At 50.9% G+C, this 14938-nt stretch overlaps 1 protein-coding gene across 3 annotated transcripts in view; it reads left to right on the top strand.

The window, feature by feature from the left end:
* The window catches only part of WASF2 (WASP family member 2), a 33054-nt gene extending 18411 nt beyond the window's left edge, over positions 1-14643 (top strand). The window contains exons 3-10 of one of the 3 annotated variants that reach the window (XM_050715224.1): positions 2364-2498; positions 3021-3174; positions 4295-4412; positions 5543-5673; positions 7178-7333; positions 9063-9583; positions 10070-10217; positions 11992-14643. In XM_050715224.1, the coding sequence (XP_050571181.1) occupies positions 2364-2498; positions 3021-3174; positions 4295-4412; positions 5543-5673; positions 7178-7333; positions 9063-9583; positions 10070-10217; position 11992 (1364 nt within the window). In that variant the 3' untranslated portion in view covers positions 11993-14643. Of the gene's footprint in view, positions 1-2363; positions 2499-3020; positions 3175-4294; positions 4413-5542; positions 5674-7177; positions 7334-9062; positions 9584-10069; positions 10228-11991 lie in introns of those variants that run through there. The other 2 variants (XM_050715223.1, XM_035562332.2) reach the window with 2 other exon arrangements.
* Positions 14644-14938: the final 295 nt, after the last annotated feature.

Genomic DNA, 14938 nt, shown 5'->3' with positions numbered 1-14938 from the left:
CTTCCTCGCATGTCGAATATTACAGGAACGTAAAGCAGGTTCAGTAGGCTGTGACAGCCCTGTCAAGTGAATAATCAGCCAAGCCTAGTGCACCACAGTCTCTTTACAAAGATGCAAACATAAATCTTGTCAAACTTTCATATTCCAGTGAGTTTAGCCTTCGTTACTATCACAGCTGGTAGCACTTTGTATAAGTCGACTGTGCATTTGTGTGTGGTTTTATAGAATCCACAAGCTAAAGATGGAAAGACCTATTAAATCATGCCGTCTGTCTTCCTGCCAGTGCATGACAGAGATAATTCTGATTGTAAGTTGCACTTTTGCAGTCGAAGTAACTAAACCAAAAAATTAATCTCTGCCTTGCCCCATCTCAAACTGCAGGTGAAACACAGCACAGAAGTGCACGGGAGATCCTGGGAGATAAGGCAGGACTGCTGCACTTACACAGGCAGGGGAACACGCACCGCCCCTTCTTCTCCTTCCAGGGTCAAAACCACCGTAGGCGATGCTGTTTGTGTTATTTTGTGCTTGAAATGGACTGCTCAGCATCGCAAACCGAAGACCTTATTTTTTCCCTAATGCTTGCTGCAGTTCCTTGCGAAATTTGGAAACGATTCTCAGTTCTCATTAAGGTAGAACCGAATTACAACTTTTCCCTTTCGAGCTGTTGCCGGGGGAGTGTCAGATGATCCTACGGTTAAACGCTCGCTTCCTTTGGTCAAATAGGAGAGCTGGGCTTCGTGAAACCTGGCTACAGCAAGAGCTAGCTGGCCCTTAGGTCTCCAGAAATAAAATCCTCCCCGTGAGTTTGAGGCAGGCTGGCTGGGCTCGTTAATGGAGCATATGCGGAGACAGTGTTGTCTGGGAGAGTGGAAGGAGTTCAGCTGAAGTTAACTTCCAGCCTTTGCTTCCTGCAGACGCTTCAAGCTGGCATTGCCACCTAGAAGGGTGGAGGAGGTTGATTTTTTTTTTTTTTTTTAACCTGGCTTGTTCTCTGGGCTTGGCAGTGGAAGGAGAGCTGCATGGGATTGTGAACGAGTAGCTGATAAGGGGAGGAGAATGGACAGCTTCTTCTGGCGTTGGTGTCAGCCAGGCAGTTGAAGGTGTCTGTACAGGCTTTGGCGGCTGCCCTTGCTCGCCATGTGGAAGAGGCTCTTGTCTTTGTGATGTGACTTGTTGCAGACAAGCAGCTTTTCCAAAATCGCTGTGAAACTCGGGCTTCCAACTGGTTATCCTTTCTTGAATGTCGGCGAGGATCTTCAGGAGTAACAGATTCCAGAACAAACTGTCGGCCATATGATGATGCACTTCAAAACCAGACTGCTTATTGAGAGCAGCCTCGTACTCAGCAGCCGTGGCTGGAAATGTTTCCCATCAGTGGGAACTCCACGGGCCGACGTCTGGCGTCAGTGCCGAGTCTGTTCGGATCAGCCTTGTCCTCAGCACGCTTGGGGTTCCCGGTTTGAGGTTACGCCTGAGAGCAGAGCAGAAAGACAGTACTCGTTGTAGGCCCTTGGTTTTCTTTCGGTTTGCCTATCCCTGCCTACCTGTGGTCAACTCCTGTTTATATGTAGATTTTAAACTCCGAAGGACAGGGCACATCTTTTTGTTATGCTTCTAAGTGGTGCGGCGAGCTCTTGATCCAAGCCCCTGGGCGCTCTCGCCGTCCAAACGATGGATGATGTTTGTCATCGCAGCCCACTGGGCAATCCAAGCTGTTACAGAGAGAATATTCCTGTTTAAGAAGTTCCCCTTTGCTTTTGATTTAGAATAAACGTGAGTGCATCATTTTTTCAGACACTGCCACCTGAAGGAACAAAAGGGTCAGTGCTTTCGTCTGTGGTTATAGCTCAGGCTGGAGGATCAAGGACTTGGTCTGCTCTCTAGTTGCAGAGTACTTTGAGCTTGTAAATACGTGCCAGTTACCCTGGAGGCAGGCCTGCTGGAGACTGGGAGCCTTTGAGATTCTCCAGAGCAATAAAAAGCTAACTGTGTTTTCTTGTCTAATAAACAGAACAGCAGAGAATCTTAAAGGACCGACAGACCCATCCAGATTCAGACCAGGATAATGTTCTCATCCCTCTTTTTTTCATTACTTTAATACTGACTTGACTGTGTGTTTCCATTGTTCCTTTATGGCCTAAAGATCCCTTAGAAACGTCAGGTTTTGGTGGAACAGAGCATTGTCTTCCTGGGTATTAAACTTAACGCTGAGAAACTTGAAGAGAAAGTACGGTTCTTTCTTCTTCCTTCCTTCCTTCCTTCCTTCCTTCCTTCCTTCCTTCCTTCTTCAGGAGAACAAATTGGGAGATCGCATGTGGTCTGTGGCTCGTGGGGGTAACGTGGACACTTTAATATTGCAGGTAAATTTGCAGAAGACATATTTGGAGAGCTGTTTACTCAAGCCAACACTTTTGCCTCTCGGGTGAGCGTTCTAGTCGAGAGAGTTGACCGCTTGCAAGTCAAAGTCACTCAGCTGGATCCCAAAGAGGAAGAAGGTAATGGAGTGGAGCAGAGTCCTTGCAGACCAAGCGTGGTAAAGATCCTCAGTGAATCAGCGTGCTTGGTTCGTGACCCTAAAATAAGCCTGGTGCTGTGATTGGTGTTGGAATGTCTTCTCTTGGGCTAAGAGGGACAGTTTCCTTCCCTCCCAAAAAGCACCGTGCTGCTCGTGTGGGCAGCCTTTCTGGCCGAGTCGAGACTTGGCTGTTAGCAAGTCTCCATGTAGAAACTCGCTCCTCAGCAGTTCGATAGCCATGGACTTCCTGGGTCTTGGGTGCAGGGGTTTGAAATCGCATCTGTAGAGACGCGGCTCTTGAGAGCTGCCGCAGCAGATCTTGGCACAGCATGATCTGAGATTTGCTGGATTTCCCAAGAGATCTGTGGGAAAAGGAACCTGACCTTAAGAAGTGCTAAGCACGCCAAGAACTCCAACTGCAATCAGATGTTTGCTACTTGATCTTCAGTGTCATTGGCCTGGGTCAAGCTGTTCTTCACTTGCTCTCTCCTCTTTCTTACAGTCTCTCTGCAAGGCATTAACACCAGGAAGGCCTTCAAAAGCTCCACTACTCAGGACCAGAAGCTCTTCGACAGAGATTCTCTCCCAGTTCCTGTCCTTGAAACCTATGGGACCTGCAATACTCCTCCACCTCTCAACATTCTCTCCCCGTACAGGTAACACTGCAACGCCTCCTTTGGCCCTGGTGCCATTACAGAGGAGTACCTCTTCCTGCCAGTCTGCTGAGGAGGTCATTTCCCATCCCATGCTTTATTGAAGTTAACACTCTTCAACGGGAAATACTGTTGCCAAATTGAGGTCCACCAGGAAATCTCCATCCTTGGGACTACGTGAAACTTTGCTTTTGAGGCTGTACAAATGAGCATAGCTCGGAAATTATACGTTTGGTTACCCGCTGTCACTTTTGTGACTGCCTTGGGGCAAGGCTTGGCTGGCACTGCATAAACATGCTAGGTGTTGTGCAGATGATGCATTTTTCCTGTGCTTCGCTGTAGCCCTGTGGCTCCTTTCCAGAAAGCCGCAGTGCAAACTGCAGAGCGTACATCTGTATGTGGCTCTCACCCAGGTGGGTACAGCAGACTCCTGTAGGTCTGGAGATACGTCCTGTGGCCTTCTGTGCCTGGCCTGAGACATCTGATGTGACCTACGCGGGCTGTGTAACCAGTTCTTAGCAGTCCTGCCGTGCCATTTCATCTCATACATAGTAGAAGTAAGGGGGTCAGAATACAGAGACTTAGCCCACATCCATAAATATCTTTTGAACAGGTAAAAAGTAATTACAGATAGCTGGAGGCAGCTGTCTTCTGCCAGACGCGGCTGCACTGCAAAGTAGGAGAGTGTGTGTGTGCGTGCACGCGCACTCATGAGTTTCAAGGACGCTGCTGGTCTGATTTAGGGTTCCTGGGCTGGGAAGAGGTTTTTTCACACCAAAAATACAAGACAAACAAGTGGGAGTTGGAGTGAGAGACCTGCTGCTCTCCTGGCGGTTGTTCAGAGCGGCTGAGTTCTTCAGGTGCCGAAATCCAGATAATGGAGAGTTGGTGTGAGGGCGAAAGCGATGGCAAGTAGGAGAGCTGGGACAAGCGGTGGCTGCTGCGGGGCGGTGGGTCTGCTGCTTGTTTTGAAACAGAGGATGGAGGCGAGAGCAGAGCGTTTGACCTTCTCATTGCAGATTTTTAGACTATTATCTGGGGTTGTGACTTGTGTTTTCTTTGGGCTTCAAACAAATGCGTGACTTGGCCCTTCTTTGTGTGTGTTTTCCCTTCCCTGTTCTAGGGACGATGGCAAAGAGGCACTTAAATTCTACACAAATCCTTCGTATTTCTTTGACCTTTGGAAAGAGAAAATGCTTCAGGACACCAAGGATATTATGAAAGAAAAGCGGAAACATAGGGTGAGGAAATGGGAGATGTCTGCCAACAGAAGCATGTCAGGGTGGGAAAGGAGGTGGGAAGTGTTAATGAACCATGGACTCCAAAGTTGCTATCCAAAATTCAGGTTTGCTCTCTTAAGCTCTTCAGGGATCAGTTCAGAGAAGTTTTTATCTGGTTTACTTTCATCCCTGTTAATTAAAAAAAGACAACAAAGATGTCCTTAATCTGTTTTTCCAAATACCACCTTCTTTGTATGGTTAAAATGGCTTAATTTGTAGTCTTCAAACATAGCGCTGGTGCAGTCAGCAGGGGAGAAAGTTGTATCGGTCTTTTCTGTACTTCTGACATCGCACAGGGGTCTGTTCAGTGTTGAAGAAGTGCAAATCCCACTGCCCCAACGCCACGGTTTCAAGCGCTGTAAAAAATTCTACCGTGGAAGAAAATATCCCTTCAGGAGTGCAAAAACAGGCCATAATGTTAAATTAGGGGCAATCAAGAGGCTTAGCGAAACCATCTGAGCTGAAAGCACCAGGTAGAGTTCCTGATTTGGTTACCAGAGGATTCGGACCTCTCTTCACCAACACCAAAAGTCACACCGGAAGAGATTCAGTTCGAGCATACTTTATTTAGCTTTTGAGCAACTGAAGTATTAAATATCAAAACAGATCGTGCTCTTTCTAAATCAAAATAACAAAGGAGGGAGCTGGGGCATGTCAGAACACAGAAAATGAGCAGATCTTTGTGGGCAAGCATCCACATTGCACGCCCAAAGCACTTAACGCTAGCAAGGTGGTGGTGAAATTTGGCAGTCTTGACACGGAGGCCAAAAACTGAATTGATGAGGGGCAACTGAGCTTTCCCTCTGCCCTCCAGGTGGTCATGCCAGGGTGTAACAATGGCATCATGTCTGAACTGCACTAGGGAAACTGGATGCTGTCTTTTTGATGCTGTCTGTGCTCCATCTTCTTTGTTTGGGAGGTCTTTGGAGCTTTCAGCAATCGGGAAAGTGAATGAAAAATCCTGGCCCTCTTTGAGAATGTTTTTTCTTGAAACTGCTGCATCTCCGTTCTATCCCTTCCTGTTCCCAGTGAGTTTAAAGCAAAAATAAGGCTTTTGTTTGATCCCTCCTCCCTTTCCTTTCCTCCCTTAGAAAGAGAAAAAGGAGAATCCTAACCGAGGAAATGTGAATCCACGGAAAATTAAAACCCGGAAAGAAGAGTGGGAGAAGCTGAAAATGGGACAAGAATTTGTTGAGATAAAGGACAAACACGGTCCTGCTGGGTAAGCAAGTCTGGGGCTCTCTGCTCAGCTCCCCAGCGAGGGGGAGCGGGCGGGCGTTGTTGATTGTAATGCAGTTCACCCTGCTCTGCAGCTTCTCCAGATCTGCTGCACAGTGTGGATCGATACCGCCACTAATCAGATTCTCCAAAGTAAATCCGTCTGCTGATTTAAAATTTGCTAAATAAATCAGGGAGCTACACGGTTTAAACAAGGTGGCAGGAACAGCTTCAGCAGCAAGTCTGCTCTCAGCTGCCTGCCTTGCGGGCACGCAAGTGTCGAAAGCTGCGGCTCCCTGTCCCGTCGCAGCGCCCTGCCCATCGCACCTAGCCTCTGGGCCTTACGCTGAGGAGCAGGGTGGCATCCTGGTAGTAGTGTGTGATTGCTTTGTTACATTTCACAAATGGCTCTTCACACCCTAAAGTTGAAGCGGGGGCAGTCCCCAGCCAAGTATTTCGAGCTGCAGATCTCTCTTTAGCTCTGCTGGCTTGGGAATTCATTTAACTTTTGACACCAGCCAGGCTGGAAGCAGACCGCCTTCCCCACAATGCACTTCTCGCCTGCTTGCTCCTTGCAGCTTCCTTTCATATAAGAAAAATCTCTCTTTAAATCACACTCTCCAGCTAAAAATAAAACTTGCTTTTAGTTTAATAGGAGAACAGGTTTGGTTTCTAGCAGAGGAATCGAGCAGCACAACAGCACCATTTTCTTGCTCCTCTGTTTTCTTGTGGAAATGCGTCCACGCGTTTGAATTCTTTTGAGGTTCGGAGCCCCCAGGAATTGGGGGGATTTCACCACCCCAGCCCACAGTGAAACGAGCCCACTGAAACTTGAACGTGAGAGTGGTCTCTTCCTTCAGCAATGTTTCAGCTTTGGTTGTTTGCATTTAACGGCATCTCTGTTGGGTGTGCTTCCTGATAATCTATGCTCAAGCTTAATTTGTAATATATTTTAGTACCTCTTATTTTTTGTCGCTGACGATAGGCGGTGTAACTTGGAGTCTATCAAGTGCAAGCTGGTCAAAATGCACTCGTAAGTTTTTTTCCCTAGAATCAAATGTTAAGAAAAATATTTGTTTTTTTGTTCAATAAAATATACTCATGTGTTGTTCTGCTGTGTGGCAGCAGTAAATAAACATGAGAGCATCTAGCCAAAGAATTATGCAGAGTAAACTGTACATGGTTCTTCAGTAGGATGCTTTGAGAAAAAGGCTTCTTTTTTTCAATGTTGCTTTAAGGTTTTGTTTTGTGTATCCTGTTGTGGTGGTTGATAAAGTCCCACCTAAAGGCAGGTCCAGCTGTGCTGTGAAAAGCCATTCCTGCTAGGAAACCTAATTTCTAAATCTTGCAGGTTGATCCGTCTACGTGGTTAATATCACTGCTGTCTGCTGGTTGAACGTTGCACAGCTGTGTGGCTGTAACCCTTCCAGGAGGCAAAGCGAGGGGGGAAAATGACCTTTAGACGTTACCCTGAACTCCTAAACACGGTGCTTGTCTTGCTCTCTCAGGTACCCCTCTAACATGGTGTATCAGAACGGCAGCATCGGTTCAAACGAAAGCATGGACGTGAACTGCTACCCGCCACCGCCGCAGACTGACTCTATTGTGCCACCACCTCCTTCGTTCCCAGATGACAGCCTGCCTCCACCCCCGGTGGAATTTAGGTAAGCCTACGGGATCCCTTCTGTCACCGAGGAGTAGGAGGTGGTGTAAAAGGATGACATGAGACAGGCTGAGATAGTTCAGCATAACTTCCTAACGGGTGTTGTATGGGAACCAGGATGCTCCTGTCTGGAGGGGAAGCGCAACTGCAGGCAGGGACAGTCGCAGCTCTCTGTAAATCCCAGCTGCCACTGTTGCTCCTGTACGGGAGGGCAGAACAGACTTGGTCGAGAGCTCGAGCAGACTCGTTTTGCTTTCTGAAAGAGTGGGGTCCCACTTAGTGGTCTGGCTCCGTTGCATGCGTTGCTTCAGTCCCTTTTTTTCCAGCGCAGTCGTTCCAGACTCAAGCTCCTGATCGAGCTTTGCAAAGAACAGCTTCTTCCGCTTGTGGTTTTTCTTTGTTGTTGCCATTTGCCCTGTGATTTTTGACAAACGCGTGACGTGGGCCCTGAAGATGTAGATGTAGTTAAATTTAAAGGACTTGAACACGCCAGCCGACTGCTTCCCGGAGACTCCAGTGGAAGTTCAGGGCAGCTGCTTTGTATCAGATGAAATGGTGATTTCCAGTCACCTCTGGAGAGGAGAATTACGGTCCAGCGGTGGCTTGAGACACACGGATTGAAACAAGAGAGTAGCTTTTTTTTTTCTTTAAGGCAGTAACAGTATGTCTGATAGACAGGACTGCGTTAGCTTGTCTCCATCTTATCCAAAGGCAACAGTGCTGCAGAAAAGGCTCTTCTGATGTGTCAAAGAGACCAAGCACTCCACTCTGCGGCATGTTCCTCTAGGGCAGAGCAGAAACGAGCTTTCAGATGAAGCTTAAGCTGCCTTGTGCAGTTGCTTAGATCTCTGCCTAGCCATGGAGATCTTCTCCTATCTGGTTTTGTTTTGGTGGTTTGTTTTTAAAGAATCCTGGGAGCGAGGTTTGATCTGCAGTAGCCTGTCATGGATCAGCACTGTGCACTGCCAAAAATTGTGACATTTTCATGGCAAACGTACCAAACCTCTTCTGCCTTACAGCGCAACGAGATGTCGGATTAGGGCTTGCTTTACGCGTACATAGGACGTTACAATATCTTCTGGGTAGAATTGTTTTCTGGTACAACGCAGCTGCCGTAAGTGGGAACTCGGTGTTTTCCTTAAGAGCACGTTGGGTCTCCGCGTCTTCCTCTCCAATCCCTGTGGCGAGCTCTGAGACGTGGTTGCTGCGCTCCAGCTCCGAGCCGTGGAATCCAGTGCAGAGATCTGTTCCTAGCAGGTGTTCAGAGCATATGCTCTCCTGGCATACCCACCAGTCCTCGTGCGATTTATCACGGTAGACATCCCTGCTTGACGTGTCATAAGTCTGACCTCAGCATGGTGGGGTAGTGGCTCGCAGTGCTGCAGGAGCTCTTCAGCCAAGAGGCCGCTCTGAGCTCAGATGTGACGCCTGGCCCCTGGCAGGGAGGTGAGATGGCTCGTGTTCTCGTCAGCCTGGGAGATGGGACAGATGATGGCGTTTCTGCCAGTCCCCAGAAGCTCTCCTTTGTCCTCGTGGTGTTGGCTAAAAGAAATGCTGCAGGAAAACTGAAACCAAGGAGTGAGGTCTCATGGAAGCAGCAGTTAAGCCTAGAAGTTAGGTTTTGTCCAGGCTGCAGCCAACTCACGTGATTTGCATTAACACCGAGACTGTGTGGTGTAACCCGGCCTCAGAGCTAATAGCCTTCTGTCTCTCTCCTTCTGTTGCGACAGCTATCCTGTAGACAACCAAAGAGGTTCTGGTTCTGGAGGCACCAAAAGATCCAGCCTGGTCAGCCCGAGTCACCCGCCACCAGCTCCTCCGATCGGATCCCCCTCCGGGACCAGGCCGGGCTTTGCTCCCCCTCCGGCGCCGCCTCCGCCACCACCGCCGATGGGGAGCATGCCCCCGCCACCTCCTCCCATGGGTTTCCCGTCCCCGGGGACCCCACCGCCCCCTTCGCCCCCTTCCTTCCCTCCTCACCCCGAGTTTGCTGCCCCGCCACCACCGCCGCCCCCTCCAGCGGTCGAATATGCCAGCGTGCTCCCACCTCCGCTGCCTCAGCCGGGCAGCGGGAGCGCGCCGCCTCCCCCTCCACCACCGCCGCCCCCCGGCCCCCCGCCGCTGTCTTCCAGTGGTCTGGATGCCCCCCCGGCGCCACCGCCACCCTCGGACACCTCCGCCTCCAAGCCCAAGTCATCCTTGCCTGCGGTTAGCGATGCCAGGAGCGATCTGCTCTCAGCTATCCGTCAAGGTAGGTTTTCGTTTTGATGCCAGCTTCTCCTTAGCCTGTGGAAGAACCCCCGGTGTCCTGAGTGGGGGAAGAACCCCCGGTGTCTCACGAGCAGGGCTGGGACTACCCTGCAGCTTGGGGCTGGTCCCCCGTGGGCCCTCCTGGTGTGCCCACGCTGATGACACCCTGTCCGGGTTGTGTGCCCCTGCCTGCGCTTTGGAAATGGCCGTGTCAGGACTGGCGCGGTCCAGGTTTGCGAAGCGGAGTGCATGGCAGGGGTGTGACCCTGCAGAGGAGCACGGAAACGATTCACTTGCCATTCCACCTGCCCACCCAGCCTGTCTTGGCTGTCATTCACTATCAGTGTTATTCTACAGCGTGTCCAATGCTCGCTGGCAGAGTACAGGCTGTCTTGCTCAGAGGATTGCGTCGAAGGATGGCTGCCTTGGAGATTTCAGTGTGACCAAAGCCTTTGAATGATCCCCTCCGTTGCCTTCTTCCCAACAGGCTTCCAGCTCCGCAAGGTGGAAGAGCAGCGGGAACAGGAGAAGCGGGACGTTGTGGGCAATGACGTGGCCACAATCCTGTCACGCCGCATCGCCGTGGAGTACAGCGACTCTGAGGATGACTCTTCGGAGTTTGATGAGGACGAATGGTCGGATTAACCACGGTCCTATCCCCTCTGTTCCCTTCCTTTCTGGGTTAACAACTTCCTAAAGAACCGGGTGGCCAAACCTGCCACCGTTTCCTTTTTCATCCTGTAACCAAAGATGTGCCAAGGGTTTTCAGACAACCACCAGCATGTCTCCCCTCTCCCTCCCCCTCCAGCTTTGGCAGGACTCTGTGCTCTTTGGGAAGCCTTTCCGAAAGGTCTCCTCGTGGACAGTGAGGATGGCGGCGCTGGGATTTAGCTGGAGGGAGCGTAACGGTTGCTTATTTAAGAGAGAGCTAAACCTCCAGATTCTCGATGCCACCAGGCAGAGCACATAAAACCCCTCCATCCTGAGGGATTTTTAAAGTAAAGATGGATGATCCCGTTGTGGCCACGCGGCCTTTCAGATGAAGGACATTTTCAGCTAGTTTTCTCATTGCAACAGCAGACAGTTGATCTAATGGCTCTTCCTTTCCAGTGAATACTGGTAGTGCTGCAAGAAAATGGGCTTTAAATGTCTGTTCTCTGCTGCATCCCGCTGTCAAATAATCAGTTTTTGGCAATAGTGCACAATTCTTTCCCCTCTGACCCACCTCAGTATTTCCAGACTTCCCCCCCCCCCCCGTGGGTGCGCTTCCTGGCTCTAGGGCTGCGGAGCGCATTGGGTGCAATGTGAGGAGGGGCTTGCTGTTTTTTCAGAGCTGCCTTTACCTTCCTTAAATCTCCTGGACTGCTTTGTCGAGCCTGCCAAAGGAGGCTTGCACAGAGGGATGCAAAGCCCGGGCAGAACGGTTGCTTGGCTTCCTGCTCCGGGGGGAGCAGAGCCACTGCCCCGCTGAGCCGCGTCTGAGCGGTGGCAGCTCCGCGTTGCTGACCTCTCCAGTTCGTGCCGGGAGCGTGCTTAAGAAAAAAAGAAGTGCCTAGAGCAGGGAGGTGGGTGGGTGGGGGGAAGGTTCTCTGACCGCCAGGCACTTTGGCCTGTTCAGGGCAATGCTGCAGCCAGCTTGAAGAGGTGCTTTTCTGGTGCAGTGACCACACTTTTTACACAGGGACTTGAGTAGCAGAAAATGCTGGTGTTACCCTTGCTTCCTCTTCCCTTCCACCTAAGGAAGGGAGTTTGTGTGCCTAAAAACATCCCGTGTGTGAACTTGAGTTGCTCGTTGGTTACATCAGACCTAACCTACGTATTTTTCCCCGCGTTTTGTTATTATAGTTAATTTTAAGAAAATGTTTCTTCTCCTGGCTAACCCTACAGATTCCCTGGCTGCTCACTACAAACACAGTACTGGCAGGGGGAGAAAATGGAGAACTTGAACTAGCTGACCTAGGTGTTACTGCTGTTTTATATTACATAGAATATATGCATATCTTGGAAATCTAGAAACCAATCCCCCAATGCTGCAGATGCGCTTTTTGTATTTTCATTTGGATGTGACTGCCTCCGTCGGGGTCATGCAAGGAAGCAATTCCAAAGCCCTTTGGAGGTCGTGGGCCCAGCTGTTGTGGGGTGGGACCAGCAGCACATCCCATTAAGACCAAATCTCCGACCTCTTTGCCTTTCTTAACTGTCAAGTATTTTGCCAACCTGTGCCTGTTCGTTCTCCTTCTCCGGCTTGCCTTGTTTAATGATGTTGCTGATACCTGGAATGCCAGGCCCAGCCCGAGGCTGCTAGGTTGCTGAAAATCCTTCTTGAGGTTTGATTGATGATTTCAGTTTGTGCCATTAAGTTCTTACCGATTTCTTGCGTGTGTTTGTGCATTTTTTAATCTTTGACAGAGCAGATGAGGGCCTGGAGGATGGGTTTTTCCAGGGCGTGGATCGAGCTGAGATCCAGCGCGACCCTGAGCACGATCAGGAGAGATTTACTGGACCTCTGCGCCATTACGTTTTGTCAGCGAGTCAGCTGCAGAGCAGGATGCAAAGGGCACAGCCAGCGAGGCATCCCGACGGGCTGGGAACATCTGAGCAGTGCTAGTTCCAGGTTCTGGAAGAGGGAACAAACCCCTCGAGTGCCAGTGAGCCGTTGTGCAGTGGAGGGACTTGGAAATGCAAACCGATTATTGCTGCGAGCTGGGGAAGGGGGGCTGGAGGAGAAGCGCTGCCGCTGTTTTTCTGCTCTTTCCGTAAGCATCCTCCTCTGGCTTCTCTTGGAGACAGGTTCCTGGGGAAAACGGACCTTTAAGCTAACCCAGGCTGACAGCATTATCACACAGGGAAGCGAGGAGCTCACAAATGCCAAACCTGAGTTAATTTTGAATTGCCTTAAGTAGACTCGGCCCCTGTTGGGAAAGGGGAGCGAGTATTTCTGTCGCGTGAAATACAGAGAAGTGCCATATTCCGTGCGACCCAGATGGATGGGCTGTCAGGCAGGGCCGTGCCTCGGGGCGCTGGGGACACGGTTGCCCCATGCTGCCTGTTGCACAAGGATGCCGTGTGGGTGGGTGATCGGCATGGCCGCGGGTGGAGTCCGCTCCTCCGACTGCCTCGCCTGCTTGCGAAGCCCTCCTGGCAGCGGGAGGGACGCTGCTTTGTCCGTGCAAGCCTGCTGTGTAAGCACGGCTGCTTTCAAACGTGCTTCCCAAGGTGAGAACCAAAACGGTTGGGTCCTAAGCAGAGGGACTGTGGACAAGCGGGAGGGCTTCCTTTGTTTTGTGTTAAGTCTTTGACCATGAAAAGCTCTAGCACGGAGATCCCTGAGAAACAACTGGTGTAAAGTGACCGTCTGAGAGTATCATTGCAAAATCGCAGAGCACTGGGCCACCAAGTAAGCTTAATACTTCTTAAACCAGTAGGGGAAGAGGAGAGGTGCCAAAAACAACCTTTGCAAGGCAGAGCAGCTGTGCTGTACTGCAGGGCTGCTGCCCCACGTAGACCAAGGGCCTGCGCTCGACTCCCCTGCCATTTTTGCTGGTCATTGCTTAGTCCTTTTCTTTCCGCATCAGGCTGGCTTAGACAGAGAGCCTCGAGCATTTCACAAAGCCAAAAGCGAGAGCTGGCAGACTGGGTCCTCCCCTCTCTGCCTGCCTGGGGGGGAAGCCCCCATCTTCCCATTTCAGCCCGACTCGTGTCCGCGGGGAGACGCCGAGCCGGAGCAGCCATTTCGCCCGTCCGGGAGCCCTTTGCTCCGGGCGTGCTGCCTCCCTCCGCGTGCACGTCGAGTTGGGGCAGGCCACCGCCGCCTCTCCTCCCCGGCGCCTCGCTCCTGGTTAAACATTCTCCCGGTGTCCTCGCCCGCAGTGCTTGGCTGCCGGCAGCCTCTCCCCCGCCACCCCTCCTTTGCGCGCGCAGGGAAAGCCTCGTCCCGGCTCCCCGGGCTCAGCCCGGAGCCTCATCTGTAGTCGGTGACCTTCACTGCTTTCTCCTCTCCTTATCAGACCCAAAGCACCAGACCAGATCGAGGGAAGGGGCTCCTGGAGGTCCCAGATGGCCGAGAAACTGTGCGGAGTGTCATTTCAGGGAAAGGATATTTTCAGTCCGTGAACTTATTTAACGTGCCTCTCCTGGAAGCGCCTGCCCTTGACGGGCTCGGAGGGGAGCCCGCGCGGGGCAGGTGCTGCTGCTCTGGGTCCGGTTTCCTTGCTGTTGGATTTTGGGCGTGCTTTTTTTTTTTTTTTTTTTTCTCTTTCGGTTTTAAACAAAGCCTTGAAGTGGGAAGTGGATCGAATGGTTTTTATTACTGTATTAACGTGCATTTTAATTCATTTCAGAAACTAACTCATTTTTCTTCCTGATTAGAATGTCTTAGAATTAGGCGAGCTGTAACCCTCCCGAAGTGCCTTATTTTCCTATATATGATATAAATATATTTATAAGAGCAATTATTCCACTTGTATTGTAGGGGTTTATTGCTGAGCAGAGGATGGGGTGGGAGGAGGGATGGGGGCCGTGTCCTGAAAGCCCCCGTCCACGCCAGGGGCCAGGAGGGTGCTGTAGGACGGATACTCAGGGCGCAGGGGGTTACTCGCTTCAGACCAAAGGAGCTTCAGCAGAGAAACTCCATTTAAAAAACAAAAAAACACCTCACAAGCAAAACACTGTAGACTCGTTTGCTTTGGGTTTATTTTTACCCCTGCAAAACAAATGCTGGCGGCCAGACCCTGCTGCCTGGGGTGTGTGTGTGCAACAGGGAGAGCGGAGCTGGGTTTGTACCTGCGCAGCCGGGCGCAGACTCGCTACCTCCTGTTTTCCCGTGTCCTGTCTGTCTGTACTTCTCTCTGTCGGTTGCCGTGTAAGCCAGGCTTTCCTGCTGCCTTTTTTTTTTTTTTTTTTTTTTTTTTTTTTATAATCGGCTCAGTAACCCCTGGACGAAGATCCCAATTGCAATTTTTTTTGGTAATGTACATGTAAAAAAAAAAAAAAAACACAAAACAAAAAACAATTGTGATCCTTTTTTAAAACTGTAAACTTGATAAAAACCTTTCTATCCACTCGGTGCCTCCGTGTGTTACTCCGGGCGTGTGTGGGGAGCTGTGGGTGCTTCCTTAGCAGGGGGAAAGGGGCTGGTCCTGGGCACGGGGGCTGCTGCCGCTTGCCTGGCTCTTAATTTCTCCTGCCTGTGAGTGCGCTGTGGTGCCGGGCCACGTGAGTGCCCTGCAGGGCATCTCCCAGGGCTGCTGGGCCAGAATTTGCGGAGCCTGGAGCGTTCGGCATTTCATCGAGGGCACCCGGGCAGGGTGCTGGAAGCTCCCGAAGGACACCAGTCCTGAGGTGCCTTCCCTAGGCC

The sequence above is a fragment of the Cygnus atratus genome, chromosome 23 (assembly GCF_013377495.2).
Source record: "Cygnus atratus isolate AKBS03 ecotype Queensland, Australia chromosome 23, CAtr_DNAZoo_HiC_assembly, whole genome shotgun sequence".
Lineage (NCBI taxonomy): Eukaryota > Metazoa > Chordata > Aves > Anseriformes > Anatidae > Cygnus > Cygnus atratus.
Note: the sequence above shows the minus strand (reverse complement) of the source record. Positions and strands in the feature narration are given on the sequence as shown.